Source organism: Stegastes partitus, unplaced genomic scaffold (assembly GCF_000690725.1).
Source record: "Stegastes partitus isolate 25-593 unplaced genomic scaffold, Stegastes_partitus-1.0.2 Scaffold752, whole genome shotgun sequence".
NCBI classification, from domain to species: domain Eukaryota; kingdom Metazoa; phylum Chordata; class Actinopteri; family Pomacentridae; genus Stegastes; species Stegastes partitus.
The window spans coordinates 269,283-293,529 of NW_007578483.1; the positions used below are offsets into that span (position 1 = coordinate 269,283).

Genomic DNA, 24,247 nt, shown 5'->3' on the forward strand with positions numbered 1-24,247 from the left:
TAACAGGGAAAATCTGTAAAAAATAATAGAAAATTGTTCCAAAAATTGCAGTTAAAAATGTTTTTAAAAATTAGTTTTTACAGTGTTTCTCAGTGGGGGTCTATTGAAAGATCTTCCTGAGTTGGGTGATGAATAGAATTGTGTCTTTTGGAACTTGACTCTTGCTAAAAATTGGGAGATTTTCGTCTCCTTTACTGTAATTTTGACCCTTTTTAAAATGTAGCTTTTGAATCAATTATTTGATGAAAATAAAATAAAATGATAGTTAATTTATTTTTCAGTTAATTATTCCATCAAGCAAAAATGCCAAATATTTGCCTTTTCTATCTCCTCAAATATGAGGGTTTCCCAAATTCTTTTGTAACATTTGACACTAAGCTGAATATCCTTTAGTTGTGGATTGTTGTTGGACAAATCAGGGAATCTGAGACCCTAAGATCAAATGAAAAGAGTCGTTATAGCCTTACTTTCACGTTTCTCTGTGTAGTTTGTGGAAATTTAACACTAAATCAGTGGAGAACAGCTTCAAACCTTGAGGCCATGACCTATTTTCCTACACTTTTGATAATTATATTTTATCTTTTACACTTTTATTCCAGTTATTGGAGCTTGTTACTGCAGAGTGGAAGCACTGACGTTGTGTTTTTGTACATCTGTGTGTTGTGAAAGCTTTGAAAATGCTTCTGTCCGACTTTCTAGGAACACACACTTCTAGATTCAGACGAGATGAATGCAGAGCACTTTAATTTGACTAAATGTGCTCACAGATAAGACACATCTGGAAAGTAGGTCATCTTTTTTTTATTATTATTATTATCATTGAGCAATACCGTAGAAGAGGAGTGTCTGCGCTTTTCTTTTCCTCCTCCTGTCTTCTCCGTAAAGGCTGAGTGAGAAATCCTGATTGAGCAAACAGTGTGGAGGAGTGACGAGAGGGAGCGGCGCTCAGTGTGATTACCTGCTGCTCTCTCTCTCTCTCTCTCTCTCCCCCCTCTCTCCCTCCTTGTAGTCGCCTCCCTCTCGGGGAGTGAACACACTCCTGACTCTCCCCCTGCCTGTTCACACACGCACTCGGCTTCATGCTGCACACACACACACCCACCGTCTCCTCTGACTGACTGACTGACTGACTGACTGTGCGGACTGTGCACATCAAAGAAGAAGAAGAGCTCGGACGGGACGGTAGCACTCTGGACTGTTTGTGTGGAGGTGTGAAGAAGAAGAAGAAGAAGCACAGAAGCTGCTCTGATTCATGCTCTTGAGATAAAACAGGACAAGTGACTGAACTGGAGATTTTTATCTTCCTCTTCTTTGGCTTGACTCTAAAGACGGAGAGCGACCTTTTTTCTCTCAAGGACCTGCCACTGCTTCTTCTGCCAGTGACGACCCACTCGACAGGGTGAGTGCTGCTGCTGCTGCCGAACTCCCACCTTGAATCTCTCACACTCCCTCTTGCTCAATTGGGACTTTCTTTCTCTTCCGTGTTGCCTCGTTGTGTGTGATTCTTTTGTGACCTGCTCCTTCTGATCCATCTCTGCAGTTTTGACATTGTAGTATTGATATTTTACTGCTTAGACCTCAGTGTGTGTGTGTGTGTGTGTGTGTGTCTCTCTCTCTCTCTCTCTCTCTCTCTCTCTCTCTATGTGTGTGTGTGCATGAGCTCACTTTTTGCCCTGAGGATTCAAACTCAGGAGTGTGTGTGTGCATGAGACAGGCTTGAACAAGATGAAACAAACACCTTTCCTCAGACCAGCTTGTTCCCTGAATTCATGCACATTTAAAAAAAAACTTACTTTCAAAGAACACTTTCCCGGAACAGAACGCATTTATTCAACGTTGAACTGGACTCTTTACTCTTTTGGTTAATTATCCTATGGCAGAAAACTTGGACAGGCAGCCTCTCATTCGCTGCCATGACCGTGGAAATATTTTCTATTTTTTGCTGACGACAAAAAAATGTCAATATGAAACTCAAGTTGTTCCACAACAGTGAAAATGACATCATCGTCCGACGTCCCAGTCAAGTCATTTCTGGCCACAGATGGCTATTTATGGCGGTGTCCACCCTGCAAAACACTACCATTCCCTGAAATATGTGCCTTGTGGTTTGAATTGCAGTCTGTTTGAGGTCTTTTCATTAAGCCTGCTATCCTGTTTCTCATGTCAAGGTTTATGAACTCATGAGCATCTGCTGGGAAAAGTGCAGGACAGAGCTGGGACATGACTGAAACGTGTCTATAAATGTCAAGCAACAGGGTCGATGTCATCAGAGATTTCCTAATTTTAAAAAGAAACCAAGTTCATACGAAGTTCTTTGTTAAACATTTTCCTGTTTAGTTACATATTTCTTTCTAAAAAGCATCATTTGGTTGTTGGTTACCGACACAAACAGCCTTCCTGCTGGACTGTGTGTCTCATGTTCTGTGTCAGCTTACAGTAAAGCTCCCTGAGTGCACCCATGATTTGTATCTTATTGTTTTGCAAATCACATATGGATGTCCTTCAGCAGCTAATGGACGTGCAGCGCTGAAGCTGTGTGCTTTCTCCAGTGTGGAGCTAATGGATCACTCTGAGGGGTGAACTAATGGAATTCCTTTGCTCGGTGTAAAGCCTCAGTAGATGGTCAGATGGCTTTTGTGTTTAGTTTCTGATACATCTTTACACCTGGACCATGGAACAGCTTCAGTTCCAGTTCTGGTTTTGACATTCATTTCTGTTGGTGCTGTAATCAACCAAAGACAATCTTGGTCGCCTGAAATCGTTTCTGCTGTTCAACCAATTGATTGGTTGCAGTGTTGTTGTCCCTGCATGAACTAAATTGACCACAGTGCACTGAGTGCACTTTACCTGCTAGTCTTATTAACTTAAATGAATTATACATACACATAAAAGGATAGTATTTGCAGCATATTGATTTTAACCTGGTTGTTTTCTGCTGAAAGCATAACGGGACTATACTGCAGTTAGCCTGATGTTTTCAGATGATGTTTGTTACTGTACGTTGCTGTTTGAAAAGTTTACACCCGACTCAGTTTTAATACAATGCAGCCATGCTGACAACTTGTTTGACATCCTGTCAGTTAGTTTGGAGTTGAGTGTGATAATTTGTTCATTAAATGTTAAATAAGTCACATCCAGCAGTCTGTCTTTAGCGTTGGTGAGTTGAAAACTGTGAAAACGCTGAGCTGTTCACAGGTCGTCTTGTAGTGCTTTTCTCTTTATGAAACTGAAACTAGTGATTGTTCCACCAAATTCTCGTTGGCTGGGCAGATGCCAGCTGAGATCATATCAAGCAACCAGTCGACCTGAACACTACAGATTTCTATCAGTAATAACATTTTACTTCCAATTCTTCTTCTCATGTTTAAAACTAACTTGTTCAAAACCAAACCATGAAACTGTCACCAAAGCTGTTTGACAAACATCTCAAACTGACTACAGTCTGGCTCTGTTGTTTGACTTTCTGTAGTTGTGCACACACACAGTTTTACTGTGCAATGAAGGATTATTTCAGACGTTTCGGGTGCACTTTCCAAAGTTAAGCTTTTACTGCCAAAAACAATGGTTTAGATGATGTGATCTCTCAGCTGTGTTTCTTGACCTCTGAACTCTTAAAGTGACTATTTTTAGAGCAGTGAAATTATAACTGATAGAAATGACCCAAGTTGTTAATTACTTCTTTACATACCCTCACATGTAATAGTACTCTATCTTTAGATGAGTCTTCTTGGCATTTTTAGTTTTGTTTTGATTGCTCAGGTGTGACAGCAACAGCGGCGCTCAGATTAACAGTCGCTGGCACCAAATGGAAAACAAGCCACTAAAAGAGACAGAGAAAATGGGAACTCTTTAAATCTCTGTGACAGTCCCATTTCTGTCAATATTTTGACTATAAATAATGTAAATCTTACAGTGAAACTCTTGTCGTTCTGCTTTTTCACACATGAATCTGTTGATCTCATTCAGATCTTCCACACCCTGCGCGCCAGACTTCTGTAAAAGTTAATCATTAATTCACTGTCTTCTCATGAATTCATACACCTGTAAAAACAGGCGCCGAGAGTAAAGGGCTATTGCAAACTAATCCGACGTGAATGCTGGAGCTTCTAAAATCTTCACCAACTTTCAGTGCACTAAAGTCTGCAGACATGTTGACAGGTTAGGTCTAGTTTTAGTGCAACAGAATCTACTACTTATTTTTGTGTAAGCTTGGTTGTGAGGTTGTCCTGGTAGCCTTTGCAGGTAAACAGAGCGACTCCAATGCACACAGACGCACACACACAGCCATATTCTGTCTTATCCTTTCATACATGTGTGCTCTGTAGCAATGAAGCGGCTATAGGATTACCAGTGTGGCTGTTATCCTATTACCAGACAGAGGTTGTAAGCTGTCATCTGTGTATGATATCAGACAGCCCAAACAAAGGAAGGTGTCTCTGTCCCACTCAGACACGCACAATGAACATGAGCGCACACACACGGCCTCGATGTACGTTCGCACCTGTACATTCCTCGTCTTGAATTTCGCTCGTGGCGTTTACAAAACATTACGTCTACAGTTCGAGGAGGCGGCGCTCGGTTGTGTAGACGGCGGGTTTCCGGATCGGGTTCGGTGTCATGAGGTCACCGCGTTTAGGGTGAAGGTTGTTGCAGACGGCAGGATGCAGGAATCGATGGGACACTGATGGATTTGCAGTTGAGCCTTACTGCTCATAGCTGCAAACCCTGCGCTTAAGTAATCGATACCTCAACGCCAACAAATAAACTTTGAAGTTCCTCTCCCTCCGCTCCGAGCCTTGGCAAGCCAAAGAGAGGAGTGGCTGCGAACGTACGTGATTATGAGTTGTAGGTGAATATGTGTACGATGCACATCTATATACAAGCGGAAACCCACACAAGAACTCTGGCAGAGCAAACCAGATGTACAATATGTCTTTTTCTAAGTCATATCTGTGTTTTCAGTTTAGTTTTATGACTGTTTTTACAGCCCCCTTAATGCGGTTGCCGCTGTGACTCACTGGTCATGGACTAAAATAAATTTCCTTCTGCCAAAAAAAAAACAAAACACGACTGCATCTCCTCTTATTTTATTATTTTATTTCGCCAGACACAAAGCCTGTCAAGGAAGTCTTTGCAAATAAAACAGTTTCTCTGCTGTCAGTGCCTGAGCGTCTTTTGATCAGCGAGGAGCTGGAGTAAAAATAGCAAGAATAGTGTTTTCGTCATCAGTTCTGTGAGGAGCCAAGACAGGCCGCCCACCATGCAGCCTGCTGTGTACCTGCTGCAGCACACAGCTGAGGGGAAGCTGCCACTGGCCTGATTACAACCTGCTTTGGAAGCGACAAGACGTCTTAGCTGTCTGCCCTGGAAGCTTCTCCCTCTGGTCTTGTAAGCCTCAGCAAAACATGAATGCTGATTATATGAGTGCAGATGTGCTCCAGTTTGTAATAGCTTAGTGAGGGTTGCATTCGATCTCTGAAGGCAAATGTGCATCCGCTGGTTGATTCATCCAAAACTTGGGTTACAAATAGAAATTGAAATCAGGTAACGGTTAAATCGAGATCAACAGTTCATTCCTCTAACATCTTTATGGCCGCCAGCTTTATTTGCAGTTTGATTATCTACAAGTCACAATAAGGAAGTTAAGCTTTAACTGTTTTGTAATTGCAGAACAGATAGAAGAGAACAAACCATGTAGTAGGGTGACAATCAGTATGGATGTTTTGCTTGTCTGTGCATTACGAAACAGAAGTTTGAGTTTGAATAATTACAATAACTAAATAAGTATAGTGAACCACAACATAGGAATGCACTTCAGTAGGTCCTAAGTATACGTAAAGAGTTGCAGTTTACATTCCTGGTAGACATGAAACAAGGAACTGATGAATTGAGTAGAGATGCCTGATGTTGTGCTTTTGCTGATATCTAATATGCCAAATTTCGAAATAATTTTAGCCAATTGCCAGTGTCAATATATTACATGCACATACTTTTACTATGTAATTGTTGAGAACATCAAGTCTCCCCTGTAGAGGAATTAACTGTTGTGGTGATGGCCCGCTGCCAGGAGCAGATAAGAAAACTATTTCAACTTACATACAGGACACACCTTTATTTTTATGTAACACTGACAATAAAGTTGACATTTTATTGATATTTTGTCTGCAAGCATTTATCTGCCAATACCGACAACGTGATGATATCATAATGCTTCCCAAGAACTCACCGACACAAAATTAACTGGCAGCTATTTGGACAATTGTTCAGTAGTTTGAAGCCTTTTTGACACAAGTAGTGTTGTGGCTGAAATGGAAGTATGTATAGAGCTGAATATAAATGACTTTAGTCTCTTTACGGTTCCAGAAATATCTCAGCATCGACTGAATAAAATTTTGTGGACGTTGATGAACTTCCCTAAAGCAAAAGTACGAGTGTCATGTTTGTGGTTGTAAAGACTGCTGGATAAATTGCAATAACATTTAGTGCAGATGGTCACTTCCCCGTCAAGATGAATCTGTAATGTTTCATGTCGCACCATCCGTTCAGAATTTTAATTTTGCAGACCCCCTGCAGTGTAAATCAAGGTTCTGTGTCAACTTGTCTGTATGGTGTGTTTTTCATATGCTAGAAGACACATGAGTGGAAAAAGCAGTTAATGCCAGGGAGGAGTATTTCCACCTCAGAACTACAAAGCACAAATGTCTCAAAAACACAGACTCAGACTTCCGGAAGAAACCCAAGGAACCAATTCTGTCTACATGCAGGATGGAGTTTCTGTCATTCTTCATCATTATTCTGATTCAGAATCTGTTTCCAAGTCAAACATGTTTGACTGAAGAATTCCAATATTACAGCAGAGCTGCAGCAGAGTCTTAGGTGAGCTGGTGTGCTCGAGCTGCAGCAAATGGTGGATTGGTGGGTGTAGAGAGAGGCGTGGACTTTATGAACCTGCACATTCTAGTGGAAGCAAAATTGTAGCGTCACATTTAAGCTATTTTAAGGCAGATGGAGAGTATTTTCATAGAAATCTGCTGGCAGATTTGAAGATTCATGCTTGAGTTTTTGTTAAGATTATGTTTTTAAATGATGTTAGGCATTTTCCATTTATCAGCACAAAGATTATTCATTCATTCATTTGAACTTTTCATTATTATTTCTATACCCTCGCTGTACATTGAGGTATAGAGGTATGAAGTGAAGCACAATTGTAAGCCTGAATAAACAATATAAATAAAAATATTAAAAGGCAATGTTGGTACAACCACAAGATTTTAAAAACAAATAGAACAAGAACACCTGAGGTAAAATAACATGCAATTAAAATTCTGGATTGATCAAAGGATAAAAATGAGTCAAGCTTCAATTTGTTCTGCAGGTTATTCCAGATTTCAGATGCACATTCAGTAAAACTGGATCCTCCGAGCTTAATAAAAGCAGCACACGCCTGTAATGTAATCCAGTCATTTGAGTGCATGTGTGGTAAGAGCTGCAACTAGCAATTATTTTTGTTGTCAATTAATCTGGCGAATATTCCTTCAATTAGTCACTTCGTTGTTTGGCCTGAAAAGTGTCAGAAAATGATGAACAATGTCAATCAGAGTTTCCCAAAGTCCAAGATGATGTCTTTAAATGGCTTTTTTTTGTGCACAACCCAAAAATATTCAGTTTACTGTCATAGAGGCGGAAAGAAACCAAAACAGTTTCACATTTAGAAAGCTGGAATCAGATATTTAGATTTTTTTTTTTTAATTACTCAAAGGGGTTAATAGATTTTCAAAATAGTTGGCGATACATTTAATGGTTGACAACTGATCGATTAATCAGTTAATTATTGCAGCTTTATTAAGGGCCCACATTAACAGACAGTAACGACGTATAGTAATAGAACAGAGTGAGGGCCACCCAGCCTCAGCAGAGGATTGTAATTATCATCAGTAATAAATCTCAAGAGTCATAAATAGTCTTCAAGGGCTTAAGAGTTGCCACTAATGCATGCATGTATAAAACCTCACCACAATCCAACACTGACAGAAAAGTTACCTCAATACGATTTTTTAATTCATCAAAAATAAGTTTGCACAATAAGTTTTACTGAAGTGACAAGATTATGTTTAGCTGCTGCCCTGTTTCCCTGTGACATCGATACTGTAGAGAAGCTAAAGTCAAGGAGAAGACAGACCATTATTCAAATTGGGAAAATGCCTTTTTTTTTAATTATTACTGTTTAGGTTATTGTGGCAGCAAAATCAGTTTGTTCGGCCTTGCAACAAATGCTAAAGGGGTAAATGCACGAACGCTGCAGGTAAAGCTAGGTATGCATGTGAGTGGTCATGTCTAAGTGGAAGTCTGACTCTCAAACACCTGAGAAGTTTAATGAAGCTCCTCGTCAGGCAGACAAACATTCCAGTGTGACATTAAGAAGCTCCCTGATGGCTTCAGGCTAGAAGGTGAAAGATGGAAGAGTAAACCGAGACGTGAAGTCATGATCCCCCGCCCGCCCATCTCTGTAGACTTTTCTCCTTCTGTCAGTTTAATTCCACACACACTGAAGTCACACCTGCATCACTCTGACCGTATATTTATTTAGCCATCATCTGAAAGACCAAAGGGCAGTCCACGTAAATCAGGAGAATGATGTCATTGTTTTTGATGATTCCTAAGAAAACAGAGGCTTGTGATGGGTGTATACCTCCTGCCCGCTCCGTGTCTACTGTAAATCGCCGTCTGTGTCCATTTCTACGCTCACGTTTTGTCCATCAGCCTCCTCCACCCCTAATTCATAAGTAATGACCATGCAGCAGGCAGGCAGAGCGCCAGGCAGAGCAGCCGAGCAGACATGCTGGCTGGCCAGGCCTCGTCCCCGCGGACCAGAGCCACTTATCTCTCACAATAATGACATATGCATCGACTGGTTTAAGGAAAGAGGCTAAAAAGAGACCCAGGATTTGGGAAGTGTCACCGTTTTTTCTCTTTTTATATATTAAGTGTCACAGACTTGATTGAGTGACTGATTTCAGCTGCTGAATACCCTGAAAACTACTAATACTGGCATTGTTTAAACAAGCCAGTTCAATCACAATCATGAGTCTGAATGTTTTTATTTACACCACATAAAGAAATGATCAGATGCTTGAACAACAACATTATCTCCAGCTCATCTGGTTCTTAAGCCATGAACAAGGTTTGGTTTTCACATTTATTGTTGTGATCCCACCTGGAATTTAATTCCATTTTAACGCACCATTATTTTTCCCAATCACGCAATACATACTGTATCTCATTGTGCTGTATAGTAGCCTCACTTGGCTACTACTGTAGCTCCATAAATAAAATCAAACATGCATAAAATAACCAGAAAATTGTTCAAAAGGTGGCCCTGAGCTGCTCTTTTTCTTTACCTCGACACATTTCATTCATGTTCAAATTGAGTCCCTCGGTGTAGACTTGAGGACGCAGCAAAAATTGGTGTCTAATGAATTTATTTTTAGGTATGTAAATCGAATGCTTTGAAGCACTGACACAAAGAGAAACTCACAGTGAATCTAGAACTGTCACTAGTGTTTTTATGCAGCTGTTTAGATGCTCACCAGACATATGATAACTTAAAACACAAGCCCTAAAATAAATGTCTCTGCTTGAATGCTTCTTCCATTACATCAAACATTACATCAAACATTTAAACACAGTGCGCTGACTTTTTACTCAGAACCCAGATTTATTTCCAAATGAAGTGATAAGTTATCTACCAGCTATTGCCAGACTTTTTTTTCTCAGTAACTGTTTTACCAAATTCTGGGACACAAGAAAAGCAGAATAATTGGTGAATGAAATCAGATAAAACTCACATCGTTAGCAAATATTGGTAATTAAAGTGGGACTAAAATGTTACCCTGTGGAACACCACAAGGTATGCGTATTATTATGGTGTTTTTATGATCCTATTTTTGTTGCACTGGAACTCAAGTGATGTCACTTTTGTTCCTTTACATGTGCAATGTTTAGGAATGTCATTAAAGCTTCTTGATCTTGAGTAATAACATGCTGAGACAGACGAGGATTTGCAACCTGAGTCCTGAACTGAACTGTTCACACCAGTTGTGTCCTTAAAACACCTTGTGTTTGTGTTGAGCACATTCAATGCATAAAGGGCTTTGAACAATCATTGAATGAAATTCAGCATCAGAGAGTAAAATGATAATTAGAATGTTAGAAACAAAGTTTTATAAAAGATAAAAACATTGAAGTTTAAACAGAAAAGTAATGATGTGTGCAAAGTGGGTAATGAATACATTAAAGATCATTAAAAACTCATCTATTGTCAGAGCATTAACTGAAGTTTATAAGGAATTGTGTACATTTTTGTGGCTCCCAAACAACTTGTCATTGAAGCATCGCAGAATCAAGATAAATTGCTTAAAATGGATGCACTTTTTATATATATATAAAAAACATTTATTATTAAACAGGAAGCTGAGTCCCTGCTTGAACTCTTCAAATGGTATTTAATATACACACAGCGTACTACATAGTGTACAATTTTTGAAAAGTGTTTGGACGATACCTTTATTATTTACAAAACCATAGCCGTTATAGACTTCTAGTTTGACATATTTATACCTTATAAGTTACCAGAGAGTTTGACACCTGTGTTTGTGTGATCGTTTTGGGTAAAGAGCAGCTTGTGTTGCATTTTAGTAAATCGCAGATGATTTTACACAGATTGCAGAAAAGGGTGAAAGAGAAAAAAATCCTCTAGCATCATTGCATCTGTTAGTTTGGTCAAAAGCAAGTTTCCCTGCACCCATTTGATGCTCCATAAGTCCTTGAGCAATCCTGCAGGGCACATTAGCAGCTGTAACCAAACTTAAGTTTCACTGTATAACACTGAACCCATCTGCTTTAAAGGATGTGACACGTTTTTTAAAATTCAGAATTTCTGTATTTGCATCAGTGTGTCATGATTTTTTGAGAATCATTCCCATGTTTAAAAATACTTCAGCATCAAAGCTGTTCACAGAATTGATCATACCCACCATCACCCTGCTGTCCTGTGCTTGTGTAAAAGGAGGAGGAGCATTAACACCTATAAAAAGCTCTGTAGCTGTACAAGAGGGATGATTCTCCTTGACCGACCTTATCTTTCCCCCCCTCCTCTCTCAGATGACATGGCGTCCTCAGTACCGCAGCTCCAAGTTCCGCCACGTGTTCGGTAAGGCCGCCACCAAGGAGAGCTGCTATGATGGCGTGCCAATCACACGCAGCGTTCAGGACAACAACTTCTGTGCTGTCAACCCTCGTTTCCTGGCCGTCATCACCGAGTGTGCCGGGGGAGGGGCCTTCCTGGTGCTGTCCGTCCATCATGTGAGTATCTGCACCTCATGGCAGGTTTACAGATCGATAGCAGACTTTTAAAGTGGTACGTGCACTACATCGTTCCAAATGCAGATAAGCGGTGCAGGGATATGGTGCTGCTGTATGAAACATTGTGAAGAACTGTGACAGAGAAATTGTGACAAAGGTGGTGAGAAGCAAGGATCAGATGGACATAGCTAAAAAAAAGTTGTGTCTTACAGAAATCTAATCTCTTGTCATGTCGTATATCAGTGTCATTGTCGTGAGAAAGTTAAAGCTAGAGTATGCAATGTCTTCCAGAAGGATTTTATGTTATATTTGTTGGAAACCTCTTGACATCCTGACAGCAATCGATAAATCAAGTCTTGTTATAATAAAAAGAAAAATATCAGGTGTCTGTGGCAGTCACAGGCCTGTGAAAAGCCTGTTAAATCCCTGCATCTGATCTGCAGGAGATGACTGGAGGGCCTACCTGCCTGTTTAACTATGTGCTTAACAACATGCGTGCACTCTGACTGTGCACTTGTTGCATGTTGCTGGAGTCTTCCACAAATCTAGGCGGACACATAGCAAGAGCTGGTCAGCACAACGCACAAGAATGGCAAATAAAATACATCCACAATTTACAGATCCATCTGAACCTGCAACATCTGGCACTGCTAAACATACCAGACGATCATGGTCATTTGTATTTGTACATCTGTCAGTGCTCCTTCAGTTCCATGTATTTGTGCCTGCATTGTGTTTTAGTTGTAAGCAAGTTTCGTTGATGGTCTTTGTGGACACTGGATTTCAACAGGATGTAGTGGTATCACGTATTTGATTTTAGACTTTAGGTACTTTCAATATGCTGCTTTCTGCTCTCAACCACCATTTTCTCTTGTGGATCAGGTATCTGTCAGTACTCAGACTGCATGTGTTTTGGAGCCCTGAGGGGACGGGGTGGGATTTTTTCTGTTGCATGCTTTAAAAATCCAGCATACTCCAGCGTTTTTTTTTTACAATCCCTTATACAAGAAATGTTTCTAGAAACCTGCAGCTTCTGTGTCGACTCATAATGCTATGGTTTACTAGGGATTATTTGGGAAATAACTACACAAAAATATTCCTTTTTAGAAATCGGTTCACCTGAGCACAGTGTCAGCCCGAACTATGAAGTGAAATGAAACAAGACTTCAGTCGATAAACACTTGACTACTTGTATAAGTAATAATTTGTTCTACAGCATTAAGTCACTTCCTTTTCAGTATCTTGGCAAACTTGATGAAAAGAAAAAAAAATTTCCTCTTACAATATTTACATCAGCTGTTTTTTTGTTTGTTTTTTTTTACTTAAATTTAATAGTGTTGTCAAAAAATTGACTTTTCAATACATATCAATTTTAAATATTTGAAACAGTTTGAATGGTAATTTTTCGCAATATTGATAAAACTGATACCAGATACGCTTTAAAAAAATTTTTTTTTTTTTAGAATTGGTCCGAAAGTTGTCTGTTTTCATTTTTAAGAGAGCCCATAAATTGCAACTCCATGTTTTTTTTTGTGTGTCTGTTTTTTTTTAATAAAGCTACTCTGTGCACATTATAGACTTTGAAATCAAGTTGTATTGTCCTTTCTTTTCTGGTTTCTTTTTTCACATTAACTAAATAGGCCTCTTTTAAACCTCAAGTTCTTCCCACAAACACGTATCACACTGCTTTAAGTTTTTCATCCAGCGAGCTGCAGCAGGCCAGGACAAATCAGAATATTTTCTCTTATAACTGAAATCAACCTCGACTGTTTTTGGCCTTTTTTGCTTTTTGTCGGGCAATGATTTTTTTTTTTTTTCTAGTTCAAATTCTTCTGAGCTGATAGTTCAGCCTTTCTCGTGGCTTCTTGTCGTTCCTGCATGCACAGCACACCTGGAAAAGACAGCCCTGCTCTCAGATTATAAATAGCACAGCGCCAGTGCAGCCAAAAGAAACTCTACATATCAGGAAGCCTCCGTCAGCTCATTCACTACGACCTAAACATCACATGTGGTCTTTTTCTTCCCTTCAGTACTCCGTCTTATCTCCCTTTCTCACTCCGGCTTATGCGTGATCCATCAAACGCTCTCCCAGACATTATTTATGCACATTATCACATCCACTAGTCTTATCAATAACAATAGTGAACTCACGAATTATTGTCCTCACTCGTGCGCTGCTTAAATTTACAGTCTGGCTCTACATCTCAGAGCCAGGGTGATTCATCAGGCTGAACACCTCTCTCTGTACTTCGTCCCCCTCTCTCTCTCCGTCTGAGTTATCACCACCGTCCTGCCATGGCGAGGAATTGCATAGGAGCTCAGGAATGACATAACTCATCCTTTGACCCCCTCTTTCCCTCCTGTGAAGGCAGCGGAGGAGGTAAAACTTCAGCCCTCCTCCCCTCCTCCATCGCCTTCACAGCCCACCTCCGTGCGTTTGGACAGATAAACTATTGTTCTGTGGAGAACGTAGGTAACGCTCATAAACCCAAGACCAGAAGTTCATCTTCTGTGTGCATGTGTCATGTTTGCTGGAGGCACAGATCATGGTTACATCACTCCCTCGCCCCAAACACACCTCACCTGCATAATAATCCAGCCTGCAGGCGCGTATGTCATTTAAAAGGAGGCTCTGTTCATACAAACGGCCTAATTAGCGGTCGTGTCGAGGCAGAATATCTTCAGTGACTTTTGTAACAGGATCATCCAGGGATGCACATTGTTTTGCATAATTCCAGCTTCAGTTTGATCAGTTTGATGTCGTACACGGTTTGGCTGCTTGCAAACTGGTAAACCTGCCCTAACCTGCACAGATCCACATGTGCTTTAGAAACTTACCCTCACTCTGTGCACCTGGCTGCTTGATTTTTGAAGCTGCACCATTATTTTTATATTAAAGGGCATTGAATCATTTTAAACATCAAAATCTTGTCGAGTGAAAAAGCTGCAGCAAATCTTTTTGAAGGAGCTGTGTGAAATCTGCTAAATGTCCTTAAGAGACATCGCTTGAGTCAGCAGTGCTTTGAGCTGAACATGAGTCTGGAAGAGAGGAGAAAAATCTTGTTCTGCTGCAATGATTTCTTTTTCTCTTTTCGCTCTCTATAGTGACTTTGGCAATGTTGTAGAAGTGCAATGCTGAATCAGTAGAACACTCTATAAAAGGTGTAGCGTGTAGGATTTAGTGACATTCACCAGGGAGGTTGCAGACTGCCACCAGCTGAACCCCCCTCCCTGACAGTGGTAGCTAAAAACGCTAAAGGCACTCTATGGAGGTGTTCGGTTTGTCTGCACTGGGTGACTGCAGAAAGATGGTGGTGCAAACTTTTTGGGAGCCGACCGCCTTGCTTTGCAGATATGAAAGGCTCAATCTAAGGTGAAGAATATACAAAGATTCTTATTTTCAGATCGTACACAGTGATCCTGACAGATCCACAGATAATTATCATCCAGATCTGCAGTTTCATTCAGATCAGTGGAGCGTTTTAGCGTCTTTGGGCTCATTGTTTAGGTTTTGGTTCTGCATTGCAATCTTGAGTGTTGTTTTCAAGCACAGGAAACCAACCATTTACAAGGAAAAAAAAAAAAAAGGCTCTGATAAGCTGAAAATATGCTATCTGCACAGCAACAAACAGACGCGAGCAGATGGTGAACACAGTCATAGATTTCACAGGTACAGATCTAGATATTTACCTCAGGAGCTGGTGGAGAGAAAAACACTGACTAATGTTACTCAATGTCTTGCTAAATAAACACCACAATCTTATTAGGTGTAAATACATCAGTGTTGTAGTTCCAGTTTGTTCACCTGCCCTCAAGTGGCCAAAAGATGTGAGTTTGTCACACAGTGACTAATGTCAAACTGCAGCCGGAGCTCTGTGAACGCTCTGCTCTGTAACAAGGCTGCATGCAGAAGTCAGGAAAACAACTTTCATGTGGGCAGCAGCGTCTACTTGGACTGAACTACAAAAAATCTCTCAAATTACAGGCACTAGTTCCCCTCAGTGATTTTAAGGACATGACCTTAAAGGGCATTCAGAGGACTGCTAGCACAAATGTATTATTCAAAATTTTACTTTTTAATGTTTTTAAATACCTTCTTGGTTTTTCTTTCTCGTCCTCCTCATGTATCTTGGTCTGTGCTGCTCCATAATTATGCTATATTTTCATTTTAAGAGACATCTTGGTTAGATAAAGTTTGAATCTCCATTTATAGTGGCTGGAAGGTGATTAATAACTTGTGAACAGTTTTTATCTGGCAGGAACATGCTGCTGGTTTGAGTTAACATCTTCTAACTCCAGTTTTGCAGGTCTTACCATATTTATCTTCTACTTCAGGGACACATTCCCATACACATTGATCAGCCATAACTTTAAAACTACCTGCCTCATATGCTGCAAAAACAGCTCTGACCCATGCAGTCAAGTAGATCAGCTTAGCACAGAGTTGTTAGCTGCAATATTACGTTTCAGTTTTAGGACCACAATTCCAGGACCCTTGTTTTTTACGACAGGGCCACCTACCGAAGTAGATGATTGCTTAAATTTGCGACTTTTGACTAAAAGTTGTTTTTGCCCGGATACCACATTGTCCAAGTGTCTGTTGTTTTAAAAGGTTTGTTTGACCCAAAGACTACTTCCTATCCTGCAATTTGACTTTGTTGACAAGAGTTGCATGTCAGCAAATTTGTTTTGTTAGTATGATCAGGTAGGATGGAATCACATGCTATGGCCTTCATATTTATTGGATCTCAAACAGATATTTTAAAGCAGAGAGGCAAGACAGAAGGACAGCTTTTGGTGCATTCTCACTCCGATTGTATCGAAGTTCCACTCTCTTGGTTATCCCTTCAGTAGCTGTCGTGAAAAAACAAGGGTCCCATAAACGTGGTCCTGAAACTGCAGCCTCCTCCTCCTCTGCAGACACATGCTGCTTGCAAACAGAGACTACAGGAAGTTTTTGCACTCATCCAAGAAATAGCCTCACACACAGCTTACAATAACACAGTGAATTGTCATTTTTTTAATTTAATTTTTGTACAGTTGCAAGAAAAGAAGTTGTTTCAGTTAGGCAGATTTTGTTGCGCTTGCTCGCTGTTTCAAGTCTTTGAAGTCGACGCTACGCTCACCTACTGCCCCTTATTTAACAACCACACATCAGAGGTGGTATGAACTGTCTCCACAAGAAAGCAAATAATGCTATTTCCCCAAATGTAAGGCTATTTACAATGATTTGTGTTGTAATTTTTATTTTTGTGTGTTTCGATCAGACGGGTAAAGTGGACCCTACCCACCCTCGAGTGTCGGGCCACAGGGGCAACGTGTTGGACATCAAATGGAATCCCTTCGACGACTACTGCATCGCCTCCTGCTCCGAGGACACCACGGTTTGTACACACACAAACGGCGCATATTTAAAATGGTTTGCTGGGCGTCTTATCAGTATGGTGGAATATGAGCGTGTTGCAGCAGGGAGATCATTTTATTACCTTGCTGTTTAGCCTTCAAGAAGAAGTAGAAGTCATTCCTCACATTCCTCCGCTCTGACCTGGCACCGTGGCTCAGTGCAAATCCCAGTAGACAGAAAGAAAGAGTCAACAAGTTTTGCTTTCTCTTTAGAAAATGTGTCTCAGTCGTTCTCCATATTCAGTCGCATTATATCTTGCTGCACTTAACCGGTTGATCGTTGTGGTTGTTAATTTGTGTGTGCGTTTGCAGGTGAAAGTGTGGGAAATCCCTCCTCATGGTGTGCTGAAAAACCTGACAACACCGTGGAAGGATCTGCAGGGTCACAGCCGCAGAGTTGGCCTCATCGAGTGGCATCCGACTGCTAACAACATCCTCTTCAGTACGGCCTATGACTACCAGGTAACACACACACACACACACACACACACACACACACACANACACACACACACACACACACACACACACACACACACAGACACTGCCTCTGACACAAGCTTGGAGTCTTTTATGACTAAACGACTCTAAGGCAATAAGAAAAGCACTCAGCATGTACTGTGACCTACTTTAAGCACCTACATACCACAATGCAACCAAACAGGTCACAGCTATTCAGCCTATTCCTCCACTTATAGCTAATTTACAAGCAGCTAATTGTCTCAAGCAGCTAAAGGATCCTTGCAAACAGCATCACGAGCCCTTCACAGGTTACACCAAGAATCCACAACGTTTTTACGCTCAGATCATCAAGTCGCGTCCGAAACACCACCCTCAGATGAAGTCAGGAGACTAAATGTACATCTGGACTGCGTCTGAAAATTGCTGTAATTTCATGAAGCCGATAATCAAACAGCAAGCTTGCTTCATGACGCGATCGGCCAGGTGTGTGGAAGTTGTGGATGCTGCCTGAGGAAACACACTAGCTTGGAGCGCACTGCGATCCAGATCTACTCACCTGAGTCATTTCTGTGTTCGATGTGCCATTTAATGCCTGTTTTCATGAAAATATTGATAGATTTGTGCAAGTAATTACTCCGTCACAATCCTTTCTGAAGTGAGAAAGCAAGCAGGGTTTGAAATTCTGTTCAAGCTCAAACAACTTATCTTTTTGTACACACAACTGAGTGCATCAGCACAAATTCTTTTGAGATAAGAAAAGTATGCACTGTTATGCCCATTAGTGCAACTTTAGTGTATCGCTCTCTGTGGTGACATGCTCAGCAGCTGGTCTTTGAGCGTGACTGTAATGGTTAGAATCACTTTTATCTGTAATGTGAATGTTTCATTCTTTGTACAATGTAGTTTTGTTGTAGTAAACCCCAGTTTTTAAAATACAGAACCAAAGCCTGCCATTCATTTTAAACTTGTAAAGTAAATAAATGTGAATAATGAATCATAAATTCACATACATTTATAGTAACATTTTACTTCTATGCTTAAAAACTAAAATTCCAACTTTAGTTCTTTCCTCTCTGATTGTTGGTTGCTGAGTCTCTCCCTGTTTTTTTTTTTACACCTGCAGGTGATGATCTGGAACCTGGACTGTCCAGAGCAGGTGATCAAAAACCCTGTGCGGACCATCAGCCACCACACAGACGTAGTCCTGTCCATGTCTTTCAACACGGATGGGAGTCTGCTCGCCACCACCTGCAAGGACAGGAAAATCCGACTGATGGAGTCGCGCTCAGGAAACCTGCTGCAGGTATGGCTGTCACTGTTGTGGTGGTTTGGATGTTTATCTGGTTGCGCGCTCACATTGTGGGGATGCAACTTCTTCTGGGGGACAAAAACTATGTTTTAGCTGAAATTATTTAACTTTAAGGTGAAGACTTGATTTTAAGGTTACTGTAAATTTAACATTAGTTTTCCAGTCTTCTTATTTTGATAGGCTGTGACTACACTGTAAAAAAACAAAAGGTAGAGTTAACTGTCAACAATAGGATGATCAAATAGTAAACCTGATAATAATACCAGTAAATTCAGTCTTCAGCTCAAATAGCTTTTTCTATTTAGTTTTAGGGACTTTGTCAGCTTCTCATTCAATGTTTCTGTGGTTTTCAGTCATCACATTTTTTCACTAGAAGTTTTCTCATCCTATTAAAGCATCTTGTTTACTTTAAACAGCACTGAACAGCATCTTGTTGCTGAGGGAAATCACAGCAACATACAATCCATGTGAAAATCTGTTTCAACTGGCAAGCTTCTTTTGAAAAAGAAGATTATTGAACCATGAACCTTTGTTCTGGAGTACAGTAGCATCACAGCCAATATTGCGTAAGTGGGAGTTCCCTTTCCCAGCCCCGGCACCCAGGCACTCATCCAGCACCACACAGCCAAAACTGACACCTCTGGCCCGGCCTGGATCACAGCAGAGCTCCACAGACCTCTGGGTCACCAGCCAGTGACTCACACCTCTTATTTTAGTCTGGACTCACTTTCTTCTCCTGCCAAACGTGCTCATATAGACACATAAGGAACATTACAGCACAGTGCTTTAATGCTGATGTTTACAAAGCTGTTCTTGTCAGAACATTGTCCTTTTGTTTCTCTTAAAACAAGTGTTATAATGTACATACTTGTTCTTCGTACTTACTTAAATGTTAACTGTCACGTATATTGTGTTTGCAGGAGGCCAGCTCCAAGACGCACAAAGCTGGTAAGGTGTTATTCCTTGGAAACCTGAAGAAGCTTCTCACATCAGGCACTTCACGCTGGAACGAGCGACAGATAGCTCTGTGGGATCAGGTGAGAGCAGCAGCACAGCCACTGACCCTGAGACAAAATAATCTAGTCGTGAGAAAACTTATTGGCAGGAGTTGTACCAAAAAAGACTAATCTTCCTAGAAAGACAAGCGAGAGATCTGCACACTTCTGTATTTCAGTGATAGTTGCTGTGCAGCCTTTTGATTGATAGAAGCATCTTTTTTTCAAATCTCTCGTTGTGTATACCGTTGATCTCTCTCAACATTGACAGTCATGTACAGGGGATCAATAAAATATAATTACATGTCAGTTAACTGTGGAAATGTTTCCCCAAGTTCAACGTGATGTATTCAGATAGATTATTGGATTATTGATCAACAACTCCAAACCCAAAGCTGTTCGTTTACTGACACGTTTGACTAAGAATAGCAGAAACTCTCCAACTGGAAAGCTGCACCCAGCAGATGTTTGACACTGTCGCTTGAAAAGTGATAAATGGCCTCCTCATGGAGACAGTAAGAGCTCTGATGGTCCACTTAGCTGTAGCTTGGAAGTAGGAACAACCAGAGCATCCAAAGCAGCAGTTTATGACTTTACTAGAAGAAGTCAGCTTTTTGGGAAACATTTTTATTCAGATAAATATGATGAAAAGGGATATACAGAGATGTATCAAAAGCAGAAGTCCATGTAGGGAATCCACATAAGAACAAAAGAAAACCAACAAATGAACACAATCAGAGAATCAATACAATTTAAGTAATGATCAGTATATTAAATCACACCAGAGAGGTCCTCATGAAAGCCTCTGAGCATTACAGAGTCAGAGAAGAAGGAAAATTGATATAGAAAGAATCTAACTATTTAATATATATATAAAAATTCAAATAAATATAAAAGCAAAGTCGATGGTTCACCAGAGCTCTACATTTTTAAATATATTGAGCAAATACTTGGCTGTATATGAATAAGTACAAACATGTAATGCACAGACACAGCGATTCTTTTTCTTACATCTGATCATTAGTGGTGGAAACACTATTTAATGCTACTCTACGTCTGTGCTCTACTACATTTCACAGAGTAATTAGGGTCCGAGGACTATTATACTTGTTACTCCACTACATTTCTTTGACACATAGAGAGACTGATCAGATTCAGATCACACACATGAACCACTGAATAAACATACAAAATACATTTAAAACTTTGAAGTGTCACCAAGGAATGATTTCCTCTCTGAATATCTCAGCTGGTTTTATTTAAATAATTTGGTTACTTGCAAAATTATTCAACATTTTACAGAAATGCAAAGATTAGAGGAAAGTCCTCTAAAGATGAAATTAGATTTCTGTAGCAGACCTTAGTTTTTTTTCTACCAATGAATCCTCTCACCACTGTCCAGGTTGATCTGCTGAGTTTCTGCAGTATCTATTTTATGCATTTTGCTAGTCACACTTTTAGACTTTTAATTCAGTAAAACATGCAGGGCTTGTTTTGTAATTGCAGTTTGTGGATAAGTAATTTTAGGGAATACTTCTTTCACCAAGGATGCCTCTAAACTCCTCTGAGCCTCTCAGGGTATCAGGTGGAGCTGCTCTCTCAAACACAACTCTGCCACCTAGTGGATAACAGGCACCAGTTCAACAGCTCAGCAGTTTACCTGGACAAGTGCCTAACCCCTGTCCCAAACTAGAGCCGGAGTTGTTTTCTTGGTTACCATGTCGTCACCCAGCAGCCTCGTCACACCTGACCGTCTGTAGTAATAGTTGGCGCCGGCGGCTGGCGAGCTGCGACGTGTGAGAGTGTATCGTGTGTGGAGGATTAAGGCGAAGCATGGATTAGGGATTGAGCACTCTCCAGTTTTAATTCAGCACTGGAGAGTGCTTCTTATGCAGCACTGGATTTTAAATGACAGTGTTTTTATACAAGGGGGATTTTTTTTTTATGTTGTACACATCAATGGTGCTTAAGTGCTTTTTTTTTTTAAACAGTTTTTGTGTGTTTGCAGGATGATCTGTCCGTGCCTTTGTTGGAGGAGAACCTGGACGGTTCTTCAGGGGTCCTCTTCCCTTTCTATGACCCCGACACACACATGCTCTACCTTGCTGGGAAGGTGGGTGTCAGGAATACATGCAAATTCTAATCATGTTGCAGCATTCATACGGAAAACAACGTTCGCTGTCATTGTCACAAAAAACTTTGCTTCATGTCTTTTTAGGGTGACGGAAATATCAGATACTATGAGATCAGCTCAGAGAAACCGTACATCCACTACTTAACAGAATACCGCTCACACTTACCTCAGAAAGGACTGGGTAAGACGCACAACATGCTGCCGACACACCTCTCCAGCATGTCCCATTTAACTATTTAATGGGTTCTACTACCTGCCCTTTAAGCCGAATGTATTTAAGGTGTGGCTGTTGATCTCTGTTTGGAAACTCCGCCTGTCTCCTGCCTGTACGTCTCTCGCACCTGTAAGCAAAGCTGCTGTGCAAATAAGCCTGGGATATTTGAATAGTCAAACCAGCTGATCAGACTGATGGCGTGGATTCTGTGAAGTGATGGACACACACATGCACTCACTTCTTAGATTTCAGACTCTAGTTTTACCTGCTTGCTGTGTTTCAAGACAAACTCAAATACAATACAATTTACAAAACTGTTTATTGAAGCAGACAGCAGTCACTTTGTATTATCAAGTTAGCGGGATGCTGGTTAACCTTTAACCACCTGCTGCTCTGACCACAGGTCTGTTTCATTCTGCCCAACTTTCAGCGACTAAGAAAAGTTGCGTTAAGTTACATTATGAGCCTATTGCTAATTATCTTGATGTTCTTAGGGAATTAATTACAAAATATAGTAAGCAGAAAGCAAAATACTTTACAAACAATTAATATAGAACAATGTTAAGAAGTCAGACAGCTCTGTACCTTCAAAACAATGCAGCGAAATCTATGGCAAAGTCCAAATTCATCACAAGAATCTAACAAACAGAATATTCCCTCTGTTTTAGAAGAGCTGGTCGTGAGCTCCTATTTCTGTGAACACATTGTGTTTCTCTTGTGTTCATGCTGTGTGTGTGGTTTGGTATTACTGTAGGTCTTGATTGACACCTTGATTGTTCCACCGCAGTATGATCCTATGTGTTTGATCATTTCACCCTCCGGCCTGTTTCTGTAATTAAATGATGTGATCCATCCGATGCTCTATACGTCAGGACGACGGCACATGGTTCGGCGGTGCAAACTGCTTCGGTTTAAGAACTGATTTGTGTCTGTATTAGTTTTTAACAGTTACAGAGGTTGTGTTACAGGACAAAACCCCAAACCAGCTGATTAATGCCTCAGCCAGAACACTGATTTAATGTTTTTGTTCTGTAATGTCTTCTGTCTGCTGGTGTTGTGTGCCCACATTGAAGCAGTGTGTTATTCATCCATGGGTGTCATCCTGCAGGTGTGATGCCAAAGAGAGGTCTGGATGTGAGCTCCTGTGAGGTTTTCAGGTTCTACAAACTGGTGACAATCAAGAGCCTCATTGAGCCTCTTGCTATGATCGTACCCCGCAGGGTGAGAGACGAAACAAACAACCACAAAAACATCCAACTTTTTTTGAGTTTAATAAATCTAAGAGGCCAAATTAAATGTCTAAATGCGCTGTGTGTGTTTCCAGTCGGAGTCGTACCAAGAAGACATCTATCCAATGACGGCCGGTAACATGCCTGCTGTGACTGCAGAGGAGTGGCTTAGTGGCATCGACAAAGGTCAGAAAAACGAGAGATGAGCGATATTTGTCCATGTCGGCGAGGTTCTGGGGGCTTTTAATTTTTCATTTAGGTTGCTGAGTGTGCGTGCTGTCTTTTAACATTCCTGATTCAAACTGCTTCTTTTCTCAGTTGGATATCAGTGTAAAGAGAATATCTTCACGTTTTTGACTGTTGTTTGGAAAAAGTAAGACATTTGAACATGTGCTGTTGGACATTTGGATGGACCTTTTGCACTACTTGCTAATGTTTTGTTTTAATTACCAATCAAATGGTAAAATTATTAGGAAATCATTTGATCATAGCTGTAAGTTGAAGCCCTAATCATACGATGAGTCATCCTGGTAGCTTTGTCCAAACTCTGTTCTCTGTCTAAACTTTAAAACGAGAGCATTGGGGAACGTTCAGATTAGAACGCAGTCTTTGAATGTGAGTTATTAGTAACATATACAGACAAAGTAACTCATCCTCCTCCTGGTCATTCTCTCTTTGTCTTCTAGGTCCAGTGCTGATGTCTTTGAAGCCTGGAAGTCAAGTAGCAGAGTCCCACTCAGACAGAAAGGGGCTGGTCAACTCACTGGACACTCGCCGCTCTCAGAGCCGACCAGGAATGCTGCAGCTCTCTTACATTCAGGACAAACTGGAAACCAAAGACGGCAAACAGGACAGCGCCCGCTCAGAGGACGACAGGAGTCGGACGCCTCTGAGCAACGGAGAAGACCTTGCACTTTGCTCTCCTCCCAGGACAGAGAATGAGGTGCTGAATGATCCTGGGGTCTCCACCTGCAGGGTCTTCCTGTGTTGTGTTTTATTAGTTTGCTTTGGCATTTTTTACTCACAAAGACAGGATTATAAACCACGTCAGTGTTATTCACTTACAACCTGGTTCATTCTTCTTAAAAGATTTCATTAGTTTTAATGTTTTCAAAAAATCTAAGACAAGATAGATGAATA

At 40.7% G+C, this 24,247-nt stretch overlaps 1 protein-coding gene across 2 annotated transcripts in view; it reads left to right on the forward strand.

The window, feature by feature from the left end:
• Window positions 1-24,247, forward strand: part of coro2aa (coronin 2Aa) — a 50,248-nt gene that overhangs the window by 23,906 nt on the left and 2,095 nt on the right. Inside the window, exons 1-11 of one of the 2 annotated variants that reach the window (XM_008291632.1) lie at window positions 1,064-1,399; window positions 11,161-11,361; window positions 16,629-16,745; window positions 17,077-17,226; window positions 18,350-18,529; window positions 19,456-19,572; window positions 21,539-21,643; window positions 21,749-21,845; window positions 22,987-23,099; window positions 23,203-23,293; window positions 23,794-24,050. In XM_008291632.1, coding sequence (XP_008289854.1) covers window positions 11,161-11,361; window positions 16,629-16,745; window positions 17,077-17,226; window positions 18,350-18,529; window positions 19,456-19,572; window positions 21,539-21,643; window positions 21,749-21,845; window positions 22,987-23,099; window positions 23,203-23,293; window positions 23,794-24,050 — 1,428 coding nt within the window. In that variant the 5' untranslated portion in view covers window positions 1,064-1,399. Of the gene's footprint in view, window positions 1-1,063; window positions 1,400-11,160; window positions 11,362-16,628; window positions 16,746-17,076; window positions 17,227-18,349; window positions 18,530-19,455; window positions 19,573-21,538; window positions 21,644-21,748; window positions 21,846-22,986; window positions 23,100-23,202; window positions 23,294-23,793; window positions 24,051-24,247 lie in introns of those variants that run through there. The other variant, XM_008291631.1, reaches the window with a different exon arrangement.